Genomic DNA, 17,896 nt, shown 5'->3' on the forward strand with positions numbered 1-17,896 from the left:
TATTCTTCACAGACCTTTCAAAGACCTCACAACAAGCTGGCATCGGAGGAAAGGCCTATCACGTAGTAGAAAGAGAACTGGCTTTGGGGTTTGAAAACTGGTTCAGCTATTTACAGACTATGTGACCCTGGGCATGGGATTTAATCTCTCTGAGCCTTACTTTCTTCATCTACGAAATGCAACTTCATTCAAAAAGTATTCGCTGAGCACTAACTACACGTCAGGCAGTGTGTTAGTCACTGGGAATTCAAAGGTGAGTAAGACATAATTTCCACCTCCTAAGACCTTCCAGACTAGTGAAAAATGAAGACCGTGAGCCACCCCTGCAGGTGAAGGCACAAGACTGAGTGCAGGGCACGCTCTAAATGCTCAATAAATGGCAGTCATCTTTCTTTTGCCAACCCATATTTGAACCGGATGTGACACTGGGGTTAATAAATTCAGGAAGGGTTTTTTGAGAAGCAAAGCTTCTTATACTCTTGAAATTAATTTTTCAGGATTATTATAATAAAGTAATATTTCACCTATAATTCATATACTTTCTTTGAATTTGTTTTATTATATACTATAATGCCTATAGTAAAAAAAGTGCAAGCAAATAATACAAGGGTACATAAATTTATTTGTAATAGTTTAGTGGTTTGATATAAACACTTTTATCCTTAAGCTTTGAGGTGGACTAAAATGTTTGCCATAGATTTGTTAGAATTAGCATTTTGAAATGAACGCATCATATGCTGCGCTGAGCAGATACTAGATACTATCAATATTATTGTTACAGCAGATTCAGAGAGTCTCACTGAATTTGATTCCCAAAGTGCTGGATTACTTTAAACAGTAAATTTAAAAAAAAAAATTATGTCTTTGAACAGGTACATGAAGCAATGAATTTGCAGATGAAATCTTCTAGGGATGGGAGCAAATCTTGCAGGTGTACACATAGTGGATTTCCTCCTAGAACAGTAAGTTGGGGAGATGAACGGCCCCTGGAGCAGGTCTCGCATATGTGGTTAAGCCAACAGACCGCAGCTCATTAATCTAAATGCATACCCGACCCTTTCCTGGTCAACCTGACAAGAACAACCTGCAAAAGTGACTGGGGCCCTTCAAGAAGGAGGAATTCCCCTGTGTTAAGGGGTCCCAAACAAAGGCCCTATATTTTCTGACAAAAAAGTTCGTTTATCCACTTTTCCAATGATCACTGAATTCCATATGCTTTCCCAGAAAAGTGCTGGCCTTGACTTTCAACCTGATTCTAAGTGATCAGTGGTGTTTGCAAAGCCTGGAAAAGCCAGCTAAAGCTGGCTACAGAGATCTTTCTGTGGGAGCAGGTTATGTGATTACAAAGTGATATAACTGGAAGCAAAAAAGTGTGGCCTAAAGCCAATGAAAAGTGGGGAACAGGTTAACACAGACCGGTGGGAGGCAGTCAGAAATTAGGTGGAGAATCCCATCTTCCTCTGGGCTGCTCCGGGGGCAGGAGAGGTAGACCCACAATTTCCAACGTTTGTATCAGGAGAGGCTAACTAACTGTCAATAGGTTTCAGTACCGCCAGCAATATCTGAGGAGGTCACACTAATAGCAACAACTGCAAGGAACTGTGGCCCCCACATAGCATGGTATCTCATTTAATCCTTACTAGCCCCTTTAGGAGTTAAATATTTTTCTCAAGGTCACACGGTCAATGGCGAAGCTGGGATTCAGACTCAAATCTGACAGATGCCACAGTCCATGCTCTTAGCCACTAAACAATGCTGCTGATGTGATGTCTGCTGCTGATTAGAGCCTTAAGGAAGCATAGAAACAGCTGACTTGGCCACAATGACGTGCTTGGCAGGAAAGAAAAAGGAAGGGTGGAAGAGAACGTATGTTTTTATTTTCAGCATACCACCCAAGGCCATGTCAACTACACGTGAGCAGTGCCGCTGACTCACTGGATCATCTTTGTGATCTCCCACGGCAGGTTCTTAAGAGAAGCAAATCGATGGAATAGGATAAGGCCATCCCATAACTTGTCAGAATGCTTACTGAGGACTGTCGTACCAGACGAATCCAAGGCAAGAAGAACGTGAAGACAGGGCACACACAGCAAATTTTTAACTAAAAGCTCTGGATCCACATAAAGTCAAATGGTTGGAAATGTTCGTTTAGTACATTTAACCTGAAGAATACTTCCCAGGAGTGGAGAAGTCCTAACATTTCCTCTGGGGCCTTTCTGGTTTTTATGTCTGCTCACGCACAAGATTGAGACCCAACTCAGGGTCACACTGCTTACACCTAACTCAGCTAATAAGATCAGACACTATCAGACATGAGTTGGGCTCAGGAAAGTGACTTGAAGGCCAGGCACAATCACATTCAGGCAACTGAGGACCACATGTTCCATCTATACCTTACAGCGCAGCAGCTGAAATGTCTCTTGGGACTCCAGTGACTTGAAGAACACTGTTCTGACTGCTGCAGGCCTAAGACCACCCTGGATGCCTTTGGGACTCGCCCTGAGGTAGGTCCACCTTGCGGTTGCCCAAGAGTATAGGATACCTGACCCAAGACAGGCCACACTGAGGTTCTGATCACAAAACTGCAGGGCTGCCCGTACTGTACTGTCCTTATGATAAATGAATCTCCGCTCAGGGGTCACGTCCTGTTTCGGGCCATCAGAGAATCCCAGCTGGCTCATACAGGCACATGCCTCTCGCAAACACTGACTCTTAGGCACCCCCGGTTCAGGGACCTGGGACCCCACGCTGGGGAGGAACTGGGGTTGCAGGTGAGGGAGAGTTGACGTCCGGGTGTGTGGAGTCCCAGCCTGCACCAGATTCCCAGCTGCGCCATTTGTTAGCTGGGTAACCTTGGGAGGTGAACTCCTCTGAGCCCCAGCTCCCTCATCTGTAAGATGGAGATAACCACCTCACCTCTAACTCAGGGTTGTTGAGGATTAAATGTCAGCGCGCATTAATCAAGGTGCTGGCGGATGCCTGGCACATGGGAAGCATTCCAAAAACATTAGCCACCAGGACGATAATGATGATGAGATGGGATGACAGCAGAGCTTTTGAAAAGTCAAAGTTGGCTGGTGGGAATCTGCACCGTCCCACAGGGCTACAATGGAGACGGTTTCATCATCTATGGAAGAGGACTAACAGAAGCTAATAACAATGTAAGACGGGCTGTGGTAATGTGCTCAGAGCAAGGAGTGCCCAGCCCAGGGGGTACACTCAGGAAGTGTTACCTATTCCCTCAAGTGGTTCTCATCTTGGATCATGTGATCAGAAACCTTTATGACACAGCCCCACAAGTATTTTCATCACCAAAATAATGAGTAGGGTCAGTCCCTCCTTAGCCAACAAACCATTAAGCCCTCACAGAGGCTTTAAGAGTGAAATCCTAGCATTTGCCAGTTGTGGGACTTGGGCAAGATACTTAAACCCTCTTAATAACAGATTCACCTGGTAGCGTGTGGCAACAATGACATACGGTAATCTGTATAAAGCATTTTCTATAACTGGGCTCATGGTAAGTACTTACTTAATATCAACTAATGTTATTACTGTCAGAAGTTCTTCATAGGACTTGTTTCCTGAGGTTAACTGTGTATGCAATTAAACACGAGCAGGTCAAAGTTTTCTCATTTTCCACTTGTGTATCTTTGATGCCTAGTCCAGCACGTGGCAGAGTGGAAGCCTGTTAAAACATTGCTGAATAAATGACTAACTGTTAGACAGCCTCAGTGATAATTACTGACTGACCTAAGTCTGCCAGCAGGATTTCTGGTATCAGATGGGTGGCTTGTCCCAACTGGCATGATAGTTAAAAAATCTCAGCTGGGCCGTCTGAGGGAAGCTGAAGACCTCTGAGGAATCAGCCCAAGGTTTCTGCAGGAGGCAAAGGACAGAGATGACATAACTGCTCAAGCTGCATAAAGGCCAATGATTTTTAAGATGCATGTATAGCCAACTACCTGGAAGGGTTTGGCCACAGGTGTGTACCGACCACATTCTGGGTCAAGGTCTGTTATGGAGCTGAAGGGAGACGAACAGGACCTGATTAAGTGCCCTGGGGAGATTGCAGCCTGGAAGGGCGTAAGGCCCAATGCTAGACAGACCCAAGCCTGAGTTTCCAACTCTGCCAGTTACCGGCCAAGTCATGGTGCTTCTTTGTGCCTTATTTTCTTCAGCTGTGAAATGAAGATTATAATACCACGTGGGCTGTGGGGAGGACTAAATGACATAAACTTTATGAAGTATCTGGCACGAGGAAGTGCTTAATAAGTGGCACTCCCTTTCCTCCTCCACAGAGGTAAATCTAAACCAGTGTAATACATGCTCATCCCTTGTTTCTACTATCCTGCTAGCGGTGAACTGCTTACAGAACTGAAGAGTATCACTCGGCACGGGATACTGAACTCTAACTCCAAGGCTCTCCGAGCTGGGATCACTGGGTTAAACTGCAGGCATCTCTGTCAAGACTCTTGCTACACTTTGCTGTTTCCATTCCTACTTGTCACGTCTTCCATGATAATCGTTGCATCTTAAATTTAAAAAGTTTATTCTGCTATGTTTAGAAGGGCAAAATAGTAATTCCTTGTTGTACTGTGCATGTCTTTGACTACCACCAAGACTGAACCTTTTTGACAAGTATAGGGACTTTGTCGATACTGGAACTTTTAGTTGGAAATGGGTGGTACGAAGCATAAAAGTAAAAATTCTGATAGACTGTAAGTATAACTACATAATACATAGGTCTAAAACAATCTGAAGGGAAACAGAATGCAAATGTTGGTAACTTGGCTTTATTATTTTCCACTTTCTATTAGATTGCCTTTATTCCTAAAATAAGGGGAGTCATAACTGAGGCAAGTTTAGTATTCCACTGTTTTAATCCTTTAGCACATTGAGGGACTTTTTGAGTAACTTAAATAAATAGTAACAATAAAAAAAAGATTGAACAGTGTAACACGTATTGTTTCATTCTCTACATTACTTTTTCATGTACAGAACACAACACCCTCTGCCATCTTTATAATTCAGAAAACTTTAGGTTTTTCAGAACCACCAGTAATACTTCCCCAAAGATGAGATTATAAAGTAAAAGAACACCTGATTCAGTTTGAGGGCGCAGAAGACAGAAAGTTCTGGCGGAGCAAGAGATGAAGCAGGAAGAAAGGACCCATTTCTTTTGTCAAGGAACATCCTAACCCCCTGACCTAATCCATCCATTAAAGGCACCCGGGGAAATTTTCACGGCTGGTTACAGCACGTGTTTGCTTTCCAGTGCACGTGGCCAGAAGGCATCACAGACACAGCTTGGTAAATTACCAGACACACTTACTGTGGCGTGGGAGATGGTCAGGATCCCGTTCTTGACGGAGCACTTCCTCCTCTGCCACACTTTCCGGATCCTAAGGAGGGAGCCAAACACAAGCTGATACGGTACCTTGTTCACGTAACTATCATAACACAGTTATGATGCATAACAGTCTTTACCAAAAAATCCCAACCCCAAACCCAAAACCACACACACCAGAAAATTCTGGTTGCCTTTTATTATCCCAGGTGGAGGGTAATTCAGACTAGTAGGCATGCACAAGGATGCTCTTTATAGCACTGTTTTTGATAGTGAAAATGGGAAACAACAGAAACAATAGAAATCTAATAGGAGGAATGAATAAATGATTACAGTTACATTCATACTACAGAGTATTATTATGTAGGAGCTTAAAAGAAGAAAACAACTACATATGTGCAGACCTACATAAACAGATTTCTAAAGCACACTCTTGATTGAAAAAGCAAACTGCTTTAAGGTAGTTCTGGTATCATCTAATCATGTTCAAATTTCAGGCCTATAAAACAGCACTCTAAGTTTTCTACAGGCATATACGTATATGTATAAACATATTTCCTTCGTTATCACCTGTCTCCCCGTTGAGAATGTAAGCTCTATAACGATAAGGACTTTCAATGTTATAGTTTCAATGTTACAGTCCCAGTGTCTACAACAGTGCTTGGCATGTAGGACTCCCAGAAGTATCTGTTGAATGCACGGGAAGAATGATGAGCAAACCTGACAGTGATCCCAGAAACGTGAAGGAGAAACAGTTGCAATTTTAACATACAAATTAAAACAAAATGAACATCTACATGTCTTAGATAAAGCCAAGGAGGCACACATCCACAATCAGAAAACAAGAAACTTTCTTTTAAAGGATGATAATTAGTAAAGCAAATAATCAAGTTTCTACTTACTGTGAAACAGAATCATCTGTTCAAGCAACAGAAAGAGGGCAAGTGTGGAAGGACCAGGGGAGAAAATGGCACAAATGAGGCTGGAGAGAGAGGTGGGGAATGGCTTTGGGAACAGCCCAACGTGCTGTGTGGAGATGAACCGGAGAAGGGACGAGTGAGTGACGGAGAGACCCGTTAGGAGGCCACCAAAATAGTCCAGGAGAGGTGATGGTGCTCATCTGAGCGCAGGGCCGCAGAGGCGGCAAGTCATGTATAACGTCTCGTTATTGGGTTGGCCAAAAGGTTCGTTCGGTTTTTCCCATAAGGTGGCCCTAGTAGCGTAAGGTGGCTCTAGTAGCACTTAGTTGTCTTTAACTTCATTGGAAACCATTTTGTTAGACTGCGTGGGACAGCGGTCACGTCAGCGTGCATTAAAAAAAGTCTTATCAAAATGGGTGAATTTTTGCGTAGCCATTTTAATATTGAAGGTGGAAGAAACAAAGCAACATTTTCAGCATATTATGCTGTATTATTTCAAGAAAGGTAAAAATGCAACTGAAACGCAAAAAAAGATTTGTGCAGTGTATGGAGAAGGTGCTGTGACTGATCGAACCCGTCAAAAGTGGTGTGCGAAGTTTCATGCTGCAGATTTCTCGCTGGACGATGCTCCACTGTCGGGTAGACCAGTTGAAGTTGATAGCGATCAAATTGAGACATTAACTGAGAACAATCAACATTATACCACGCGGGAGATAGCTACATACTCAAAATATCCGTATCAAGCCTTGAAATTCATTTGCACCAGCCTGGTTATGTGAATCACTTTGATGCTTGGGGTTCCACATAAGATAAGTGAAAAAAACCTTCTTAACCGTATTTCTACATGTGATTCTCTACGTAAATGTCAGGAAAACATTCCGCTTTTAAAATAAGTTGTGATGGACAATGAAAAGTGGATACTGTACAATCGTGTGGGACGGAAGCAATCGTGGGGCAAGCGAAATGGACTGCCACCAACCACACCAAAGGCCGGTCTCCATCCAAAGAAGGTGATGTTGTGTATATGGTGGGACTGGAAGGGAGTCCTCTATTATGAGCTTCTTCCGGAAAACCAAACGATTAATTCCAACAACTACTGTTCCCAACCAGACCGACTGGAAACAGCACTTGACGAAAAGCGTCTGGAATTAGTTAACAGAAAACGCATAACCTTCCATCAGGATAACGCAAGACCGCATGTTTCTTTGATGACCAGGCAAAAACTGTTACAGCTTGGCTGGGAAGTTCTGATTCATCCTCTGCATTCACCAGACGTTGCACCTTCAGATTTCAATTTACTTAGGTCTTTACAAAATTCTCTTAATGGAAAAAACTTCAATCCCTGGAAGACTGTAAAAGGCATCTGGAACAGCTCTTTGCTCAAAAAGATACAAAGTTTTGGGAAGATGGGGTTATAAAGTTGCCTGAAAAATGGCAGAAGGTAGTGGAACAAAAGGGTGAATACGTTGTTTAATAAAGTTCTTGGTGAAAATGAAAAATGTGTCTTTTATTTTCACTTACAAACCAAAGGCACTTTTTGGCCCACCCAATAGAAACGGAGGAGCTTGTCGTCAGCCTGGCTGTGATGCTAGAGGAAAGAGCGGAGTCCAGGTTGACTCTCAAGGTTGGGGTCTGCGTGGCCAGGGGGGGCATCTGGCAGAGAAAACCACAGTGGAAACACCAGAGAGGTGGGCGAGCATGCAGTCAGCGAGCTGTGTGCTCAAGTTCGACTCAGTGCCTGCCTTCCTCAAACTGCATGTCCCAAGTCGCAGGTGCCATTTAGGGACCGCAGAACAATTACTGCTGCTTCTGAAGGCAGCAGGTTAAATCTCAGACTTACTGAGGAAAGCAGCGTGCTAAAGGTCTGAAGCTGGTGCACTGGAAACCTTGTAAGTACGTTTCCCTATCTGAGAGGCTGGGACAGGTTCCTAGGTTACTAACACCCGTAAGTACGCTAAGCGCACGCAGGACCCCAGGCTGGCCGTACACGTACCCATCGCTTTTCTTCAGTAGGTACCCCTTCTTCTCACTGCCGTACTCCTTGTTGCCCTGGAGCTGGTGCATGCTGTATCCTCCCTGCCGGCTCTGGGAATCCTAGAGAGGAGAAACCACAGATTAGACAAATGCCGGAGACAGTTCTCAAATCCTTGACTCTATTCTGCCATGGAACCTTTGCCTGTTGGTCCGGAGCTCAGAGAACTGTGAACTTCTGAGAGCTGTCGGGTCCTTGTCCTTATCCTAGAGGCGGAAACTGGGCAGGTAAGCGACCGCCAGAGTCACAAGCAGGTTCGAGGGAGAGCTGAGGCCTGGGGTAGAGATCTCCTATGTCTAGTTCAGAAGCCAGCTCGACGTCAAACGAACAGTGCGGCGACAGACTGGTCTATGACTCAAACCTGTCTACACTGGCAGCAGAGGTGAGCACAGGAAGGGCTGGAGGAACCGAAGTGGGCCATAGGACAAGCTCATGCATCCCGAGAGATCTTCTTTCAGGCACCCCTCCTCTGCCTCCCATGTTCTGCTTAAATACCCCCAAAGAAAAGTATACCTCCTCTGTGAGGAACTAAGAATTGCTATAAAATTCTTGTTTTGTAACTTACTAGGGCTCTGCAAAAATATACCTATAACCATGCTTTTAATTTAAAAAGATGACTCTAAGGCAGGGCAAAGTGTGTGGCGTGGTGACAGGGTGACAAAGGCTGACAGAACAACACAGACGCAAACAAGCTTGATTTAACATCCACTGATGCTCCCCCTCGTTTCTAAAGACTGCGTGACCAGACGCAGCCATTACACTGTGGAAATGCAAGAAATAAACTAACAATGGCGAACCGTAGAACAAGAACACGGGGCTTTAGACACAGAGGTACGACAATACATTCTCACAGAAAGCATTGACTTACTCTCCTAGACTTCGATCAGGAAGGGCAAAAGCAAGAGAAAAAAGGCAGAACAGTTGAAAATACAGTTAGTTTCATTGACAGTCTTAATGTCTATAATTTAAGCACTTTTTGTAACACACAGAGAAAACGTCATTGTAAAGATAATTAATATCAGATTTCTCTCTCTCTCTCACACACACACTTTAGAGTCATGATAAACTCTGGGTGATGGGACAATAAAATATCTTTATCAAGTTTCATTTCAGGTCATTTGAGAACAGAAAAATAAGCTGCATGGAAGAGCATGAGGTACACGTTTCACCAAGATTGAAAGGTTGACAAACCTCAAAGTGTGTGTGTGTGTAAAGGGAATCAACACCTCAGTGAAACCCAGTTCATTACTTAGAAAATCTAAAAAGAGCAACAAATTGTAAGAAGATCCTTTCTTTTCCAAGTGAAGAGAATTTAATACAAATATCACCAGTTCATAAGCTGCAACTCGATGGTGAAGTAAGCTGAAGCAGCCATTATTTACTGACGGCTTGTGCACGGCCTGCCTTCCAGGCCAGGATGGCCTCTTTCTGGCAGTCAGGATCCTCTGGACCAAATAGCATGTGCTCGGTGAATGCATATTAATGTTAATAATAGCTGCAGGAAAACCTGCAGGACAGTGCACCTCTGTAGGGCTGTTGTACACGTGATGAGTTCACTGTTCAAAAGCACGCCCCGAACACTCCCTAAAAACCAGGCGGGGTGAACATGCTGAGGACACTGGAACGCAGCCCATCTCACAGATGGAAGCTCCCCCTCGGAACCCACACCGTCCCACTCTCTCGTGTAGGTGTAGCTGAGAGCTAAGCGCACGCTGTACCAGGCAAGTTGACTCAGACGAAAGAGGTTACCAACTCTTCATTTTCTTAATCTGAGTAATTTCTTTGTCTTTAACTGGCCAGATTCCCTCCAGCTGAAACACCTCATTGGACAAGTTTAATCACCTGGGGAGAAGTGGGGTGTAGCAATCTTGAAAAATTCCCCTCCGTGTTTACTTTTAACCAGGGTCCACAGCCTTGAACTCAGAGTAATTTGGCCCACTCTGCCCTCCCTGACAGGTACTTTCTGGATGGAACTATGACCGAGGACCTGCACTACACACCAAGTAGGCAGAGATAGCCTGCCTCTACCAGTGCCTCTAGTGACAGCCCCCAATACAACAGTAGTGACACATGGGGTTTTTTCAAGGAGGCAGCAATGTGGCCATAATACTAATAAAGAACAATCAGGATAGAAAACTAGATCAGGTGGTAGAGGCCTGAGCCATGGGACAAAATAAGAGGCCAGGGCTTCCCTGGTGGTGCAGTGGTTGAGAGTCTGCCTGCCGATGCAGGGGACGCGGGTTCGTGCCCTGGTCCGGGAGGATCCCGCATGCCGCGGAGCGGCTGGGCCCGTGAGCCATGGCCGCTGAGCCTGCGCGTCCGGAGCCTGTGCTCCGCAACGGGAGAGGCCGCGGCAGTGAGAGGCCCGCGTACCGCAAAAAAAAAAAAAAAAAAAAAAAAAAAAAGAGGATAAATGAAATCCACAGAGCTCCCGCTTTAACCCAATGAAATCACATGAAAATCACTTAACTATCAACCTGGAGTTAGGGGTCTTTGCCATAGCTATACCTCTCCAGAACACCAAAGGCAAAATCTAAAATCTCCTTGATATCAATTCTCATTAAGATAACTCTCTTCCTTGGAATGCTTTTCTTTGAACCAAACTTCCCTTTATCTGTTCACATAATTCCTATCTGTCTGAATGCTTTAAAACTATGCATCTCTCATCTTAACTGGTTTGCTAACCTTTAAAATAAAAGCCTAAGTTTTGGGGGTTTTTTTTTAGTTTTTTTTTAAATTAATTTTTACTGGAATATAGTCAATTTACAATGTTGAAAGCCTAAGTTAAAAAAATAAAAGCACTTACCTTTTTAAAAAAATAAGGATTCAGATGCTGACAGCTTATGAAAACTATTATATTCTGTAAGCTTACTACTAAGACATTCCTTACATATATTTACTAGTAGCCTAAATTAACTTTCAATTCTGAATAACAAACAGATGGAGTAGACCTTGCTTTATATCAGACACATGTGGTTTTAAAGGTGAATAAAGTGCCTGAAGCCTAGGCTTTGGCCTCAGAAGCCTATTCCACTAAAGCAAGCAGGAAGGAAGCAGTGATTCAGAGGTAGCATGAACAATCCTAAACTAACCAGTGATGAGTTTTACGGCCTAAGAAAGTCACACAAATGATTATCTCTGTCCTTGGAGAAATGATGGCTTAGCAGGGCGCTCCAGATACATGAAAAGAGGAGTCTCTGTTTTGAGAAAATAAACCTTGGAGAATGGTTAACACTTAATAAGTAAACAAAATAAAACACAACTGAAGGAATGAAATAGGTTCTGAATCCTTTGACAGCAGGAGAGAAATCAACGTGTATTGAGGAAAGAGAAATGCAAACGCGCAACTCACTTCAGGTAAACAATTTAAAACTCAAATAGTGAACTTAAAGTAAAACCTTGGCAAAAATCCATGATGTGAGCCAAGAGATGTAAACTATAGAATGAAACTATAGTATTATTTTTTAGTTCAATTTCCCATTCTCTATTAGCGGTACAAATTACTTTACTTTCTTATTAGAAAACCTTATTAACATATAAAATGCATTATTAAGGAGTAAAACCTCAAATCTTTTAAAACTGCAATCAATTAACACCCTCACTGACTTAATGGGTTATAAATGTTTCTGGCATCCAATTTAAAACTAAACCTCTATTTATAGAAGCTTCAAATTTCTAAGGTAAGGTATGAATGGAGTGGGCAAAAAATTCCTTCTGTTTCATCTTACTAAATATTTATTGAGTAGTTCTGGGGTACCAGGCAATGTACTGGATACTGTGAAAGGAGAGATGAGTAAAACACAGATAGTTTGCGAACTACGATGAGCTACTGAGACTCAAATAAAAAGATGAAGTTTTTGGAATGATTTATGGATAGCACCATTAAAAATAAAATAGTTTCAACCCTAAAAATAGTTCCTACCAAAAATCCAAAGATCCTACTTAGAGCTCAAATTCTTTTTTTTTTAATTTACTACTTTTGTTTAATATAATTTAATTGTGCTTATATAATTTTTTTTACATCTTTACTGGAGTATAATTGCTTTACAATGGTGTGTTAGTTTCTGCTGTACAACAAAGTGAATCAGCTGTATGTATACATATATCCCCATATCCCCTCCCTCTTGAGCCTCCCTCCCACCCTCCCTATCCCACCCCTCTAGGTCATCACAAAGCACCGAGCTCATCTCCCTGTGCTATGCAGCCGCTCCTCACTAACCATCTATTTTATGTTTGGTAGTGTGTATGTGTCCATGCCACTCTCTCACTTTGTCCCAGCTTCCCCTTCCCCTGCTGTGTCCTCAAGTCCATTCTCTACGTCTGTGTCTTTATTCCTGCCCTGCCACTAGGTTCATCAGTACCGTTTTTTTTAAGATTCCATGTACGTGCATTAGCACACAGTATTTGTTTTTCTCTTTCTGACTTACTTCACTCTCTACGACAGACTCTAGGTCCATCCACCTCACTACTACAAATAATTTTGCATTTGGTAGTGTATGTGTGTCAACAGAGCTCAAACTCTTGAACCTTCCTTTAACGGAGTCAGGTTGAACCTGGTGGGGGTGAGGAGGCTGAATGATTTGATGGGTGATTTAAATTTCTCAGGCCCCTTTTTAGAGCACTTTACACTCTTCTCAAACAGTCTCGCTATGGCAAGAACTCTGGTGGACAATCTCCTTCCATATTTAATAAGGCATTAAAAACCATTACCTTCTAAACATATTTTGTGATAAGAGATGATAAACAGCAGGAGAATGGGACAGGCATGCTGTGGAAGACCAATTTTACTTGTAAAATCCTCTGGACATGGTGCTAATGAAAACATCATTTATTAATTTGGGGTGGAATTACAATAAGTCACGTGCATTTCCTCACGTTCATAGGAGGCTTATATGCAACTGCGGCATTTAGCTAGCGCAACCAGAATACGTCAGTCTCTCTGCAAAGCAAAAAGGTACCGTAATAGTCTTTTTTCCCCCAAGAAAGCTTCCTCACACAGGAAGGAGGTAATCCCGTGTGACAAAACAAAGGTAGGAAGTGCTTAAGCATATATCTGCCAGTTCAAAACCTCACAGTTTTCTCCCCAGGCAGGAATCTACCTCTTACCCCTCTATTTGGGTCCTTCTAGTGCTCTTACACTGAGAAGTCATTCAAGGAGACAGCTTCTCCTAGGACCAGCAGTAAGCGCCTTCTAAGAGGCCTCAAAGCACAGGTGCAGACACTGCTGAGACTAGGGGACATGGGTACACAGTCCTCATACCTCCCTGCCCGCCGATGCCTACTACACACCTCCCTGCCCACAGGTCAGCAGGCACTCAGTGTCACAGGGCTACAGACCCCTCTCGCTGTACGAAGACCCAACATGTATATAAAACTGGATCTGGGGAGGCAGGAGGGTGGAGGGCTATAATCACTCAGTCAGGAGAACCCTCGAGATTGCTTTAACATTAGTGCTGCTGGAGCAGGGCTTCCCATGTCTGAGGGGGTTTGCTTTGTTTTTGTCTTGGATTCATGAACCCCTTTTGGAAATTTTAGGGATTTACAGATAGTTTGCAATTGTGAGATAATGTGATGAGGAACTGACATATGAAAAATGCTGTATCTTGTGTGATTATGATTAAATGTTGCATTTAAATACTGCACTTAAATTGAATCCATAATAAATTTGTAACATAAACAGGCAAATGTTTACCTTCTCCCATGCAACAAACGGTGCTCACTATTTAATGTGCCCTTCCTATGAAGTCCATTCCCTTTAGTGTGCATCCAAGGTTCTCCACAATCCGGTCTGTGTTTCCACCTCAGAAGCGGCATCTCTCACTCCTCCACCCACCCTGCCCCAAGCTGCTGTGGCCTGCTGAATGTGCCGGGCAGCTTCTCACTCCTGACACGCTTTGTTTCCTCCCTTTCCCGGCACACCTCCTCCCAATCTCTGTCTTACAGCATCAATACCGCTTTAGGTCCAGCCACTTGTTCACATGGCTGACTCTCTCTATTACCTACTAGACAATGAGATCCTGGACGGAGGGGACTCAAGCTTAATGCCTGGAAGAGTTGCCAGAACACAGTAAGTATTCATTAGATGTTTGACAGAACAAATGAACAGATGAGATTAATGATTAAGCACTTGTACTGCGTTCATCTAACACCTACCACGCACCGTATAACTCCACTTCAGCATCCAAAGACTATCTCAACCTTAATTTTCCTAGCTGTGGGGCAAAACCTCTATAGGAATCTGTATCAAAATATTTCTCTATTTCTCTGGCAAAATGAGACAGCCCCTTTTGGCTGTCTGGAAAAACAGGGATGATCTAAGAGGAACTGAGCTATCTACATCAACACCTGGGAGGATGCTCTTCTGAAGCACACACCTTAAAGGCAGGAGGGAAAACCTGGTCATGGAATTGGGGGTGAGGGTTATCTTTTTTTATAAGGAGGGAACAGGAGCCCAAAGACCGTTCCTACTGTGTTTGATACGATAGGTACGCACTGTGTCTTACGTCTCATCGGCCCCCGCCCCCCCCCGCAGCAGGAAGTTCTCACTATGCTTGTTCTGGAGATCAGGAAACACAAAGGCTATCACAAGCAGCCCTGCTTACACAGTTAGCCCTGCTGGAAACACACAGATCACCTACTTCTTTCTGATCAAGTTGAAGGGAGGATTTTATTAAGTCTCGGAGTGCAGTCAGCTGTTTCTTTTCTTCATCCTGGGTCTGTTTTATCTATGAGAGAAAAACAGTTCTTCTATCACTTATCTCTTATACATTTATGAGCAGAGTTTAATTCATCCAAATGTATACTACTCATCAAACAATTCAATTATACAGTCGATTTCCTTATTAAAGTCTTTCACACGGTCTCATTTTTGATGAGAGGCACAATTTTCTCATCTTCTTAAAGCACCAGTGAGTTTTGAAATTAGTGAATAATGCAACATGCTTTCTTATTAAATAATACATCTAGTCTAGACAATTAGCTCTGAAGGACTATTTTAAACAAAGGTTAAGAAATAACATTGAGTTATTTGCTTCTGGTATTTCAAAGGGTGGCAGTGGAAATATCAATATAATGATGTGACTGAATGGGCCAGAAGACAATCCTAAGAATGACCAGAATCCCAAGAGCTAATGCATATATGAAAGTTTACAAAGTTTACATGAAGGGAAGGGATTGATGCTGCTTTTCTTTTTTTTTCTTTTTTTTTTTTTTTCCGGTACGCAGGCCTCTCACTGTCGTGGCCTCTTCCATTGCGGAGCACAGGCTTCTGACGCGCAGGCTCAGCAGCCATGGCTCACAGGCCCAGCCGCTCTGCAGCATGTGGGATCTTTCCGGACCGGGGCACGAACCCGTGTCCCCTGCATCGGCAGGTGGACTCTCAACCACTGCGCCACCAGGGAAGCCCCTGCTTTCCTTATTAATCACTTGGAACTTACTGCAACCTGAACCATGTTAACTTTTCAAAGAAAAATCAGAAAAGTTCTATTAGAATATAAGGTATCATGTGTAACTCTAAAACCTTATTTGAACACATGTATCAATAGTTACACTCCTAAAACATATACTTTTAATATTATTCACTGCCAAGCGGTTCATGAAGAACAAACTTGAGATTTCTCATATGCAATTAGTTTTTTTCTCAAAAAAGTTTTCCTCTAGATTTTCCTATTCTAAAAGCAAAACCTAGATAGTAGGGGAAAAAAGGAGAGGAAATATAAAACAAACAAGCAAGCAAGCAAAAAAAAAAAAAAATTCATAAACCTGCTTACTCAGAGACAGGCACTTAATTTTTTTCCTTCCAGGATAAAAATTTCCTTCTGCAACTGCTGACCAAAGGGCACTCATATGTGATGCTACTGAACCCAGCACGGAGAGCCATTCAGAACCAATGGCTATCCATCTACTCCCTGCCCTGCTCCACCTATGTCCCAGAAACTACTCTGGAATATCTGACAAGTGATGATGTCTCTGAGTTAAACCAGAAAAACAAAACAAAACAAACCACAAAGAAACATTTACTGGCCCTAGATTTATGCTGACACATCTCTTCACCTTGTCTTCTTTTTCCTTTAATGCTCTTCTAATACAGATTTCAGATTTACTGATATTTATCTATAAAAGCAAGTTAAGGTGCAGATATTTTATAAAGAACTTACATTATATAAATCAGCAGCCAGTTTTTCAATGTACTGTTTCAATTTATCAGCTGTCTTCAAGCCATCTTGAAAGAAACTACAATGGAAAACATCAGAGATTTATCAGCAGTGTGAAAAGAGAAACGAACCATAATTACCTGAAAATTTTCATAGATACGTATTTACTCTCTACCCATATATCTATACGAAACACTTAAAAAACTAATTTCAGTATGTTATAAAGATGTCCCAATAAACGAACTACAGGCACAACTTGACATGTGCTAGCAGGTGTCACACGGACACTGCAGATAACAGCTACATCTCCAACCCACTGAGTCATACACAGAACAATTCTTCCTGGTTGTGCCATATGTGAATTTGAAAGAGACAGAGAGACACGTTTGCCAGTGGAATATCATGAAGTCCGACTGGATACTAACTAGAGAAATAAAGGCCGGAGGACAGTCAGCAAGGGTTCTTCCAGTTTCCAAAAGATCCCTGGGTCCCTACACACTTGAAACACAGGATGCTGAATGAGTGGTACGGACGACGGATTCGCAAAGCGCTCTCCTACCACACACGTTAAGAAGGGGGTGTCATCTCACCCTGAACTGGCAACGAGCACTGACATCTGCTGAGCGACCATCACCTGACGCCTCATTTCATCCACACCCTCACAGCAACCCGAACGAGCGGGTAAGCACCTCAAGTCTCTCCTCCATCGCGAAGGAGGAGCTGAGGCCCAGAGCGAGGGCGGAACTTGCCCAAGCTGCTGACGCAACTACTAAGTGTCAGAAGTGGGATCAGGTCCAGGTGCTGACACCCCTGCTCTCACTACCAAGCGACACGATTTCCTGTCTGAGCGCTTCCACTCAGGAGCCCCGTTTGTGTCTGTGTTCAGAATGTCCTCTACCCTGCTGGAAGCTTCTTTAACCTCTGCGGCAGATTATTTCTTTTTTTTTTTTTTTTTTTTTTTGCTGTACGCGGGCCTCTCACCGTTGTGGCCTCTTCTGTTGCGGAGCACAGGCTCCGGACGCGCAGGCTCAGCGGCCATGGCTCACGGGCCCAGCCGCTCCGTGGCATGTGGGATCCTCCCGGACCAGGGCACGAACCCGTGTCCCCTGCATCGGTAGGTGGACTCTCAACTACCGCGCCACCAGGGAAGCCCCAGATTATTTCTTAATGCACGTTACCTGCGCTGCTCTCTCCCCAGGAAAGGAAGAGGTCCTTGAGGATGAGGACGGTCTCTCATCCCCACATCATAGTGGGCCCAGCACAGAGCAGCAGATGCTCACTTAGAAGGTAAGAATGAAGCATGACTAAGAACTTTGAGGGCACATTTTGGGATCCATGTATGTCTTTCCAGCTTAATATGAACACTCAATGGTAACAATACATCCTTGTCAGAACCGGCCTTCAAAGTGATTAGTGAAATTCTACACGTTCCAAAGTTTTTTAA

The 17,896-nt window shown here is 43.4% G+C and overlaps 1 protein-coding gene across 5 annotated transcripts in view; it reads right to left on the reverse strand.

The window, feature by feature from the left end:
• The window catches only part of ASAP1 (ArfGAP with SH3 domain, ankyrin repeat and PH domain 1), a 348,630-nt gene that overhangs the window by 65,575 nt on the left and 265,159 nt on the right, over positions 1–17,896 (reverse strand). For all 5 annotated transcript variants that reach the window (XM_081214357.1, XM_081214356.1, XM_081214354.1 and 2 more), the window contains 4 exons: positions 16,456–16,531; positions 14,938–15,024; positions 8,261–8,361; positions 5,333–5,402 (listed from right to left, as the gene is read on the reverse strand). In XM_081214357.1, coding sequence (XP_081070483.1) covers positions 5,333–5,402; positions 8,261–8,361; positions 14,938–15,024; positions 16,456–16,531 — 334 coding nt within the window. The remainder of the gene's footprint in view (positions 1–5,332; positions 5,403–8,260; positions 8,362–14,937; positions 15,025–16,455; positions 16,532–17,896) is intronic.

Source organism: Mesoplodon bidens, assembly GCF_964165515.1.
Source record: "Mesoplodon bidens genome assembly, chromosome: 16".
Taxonomy (NCBI): Eukaryota; Metazoa; Chordata; class Mammalia; order Artiodactyla; family Ziphiidae; genus Mesoplodon; species Mesoplodon bidens.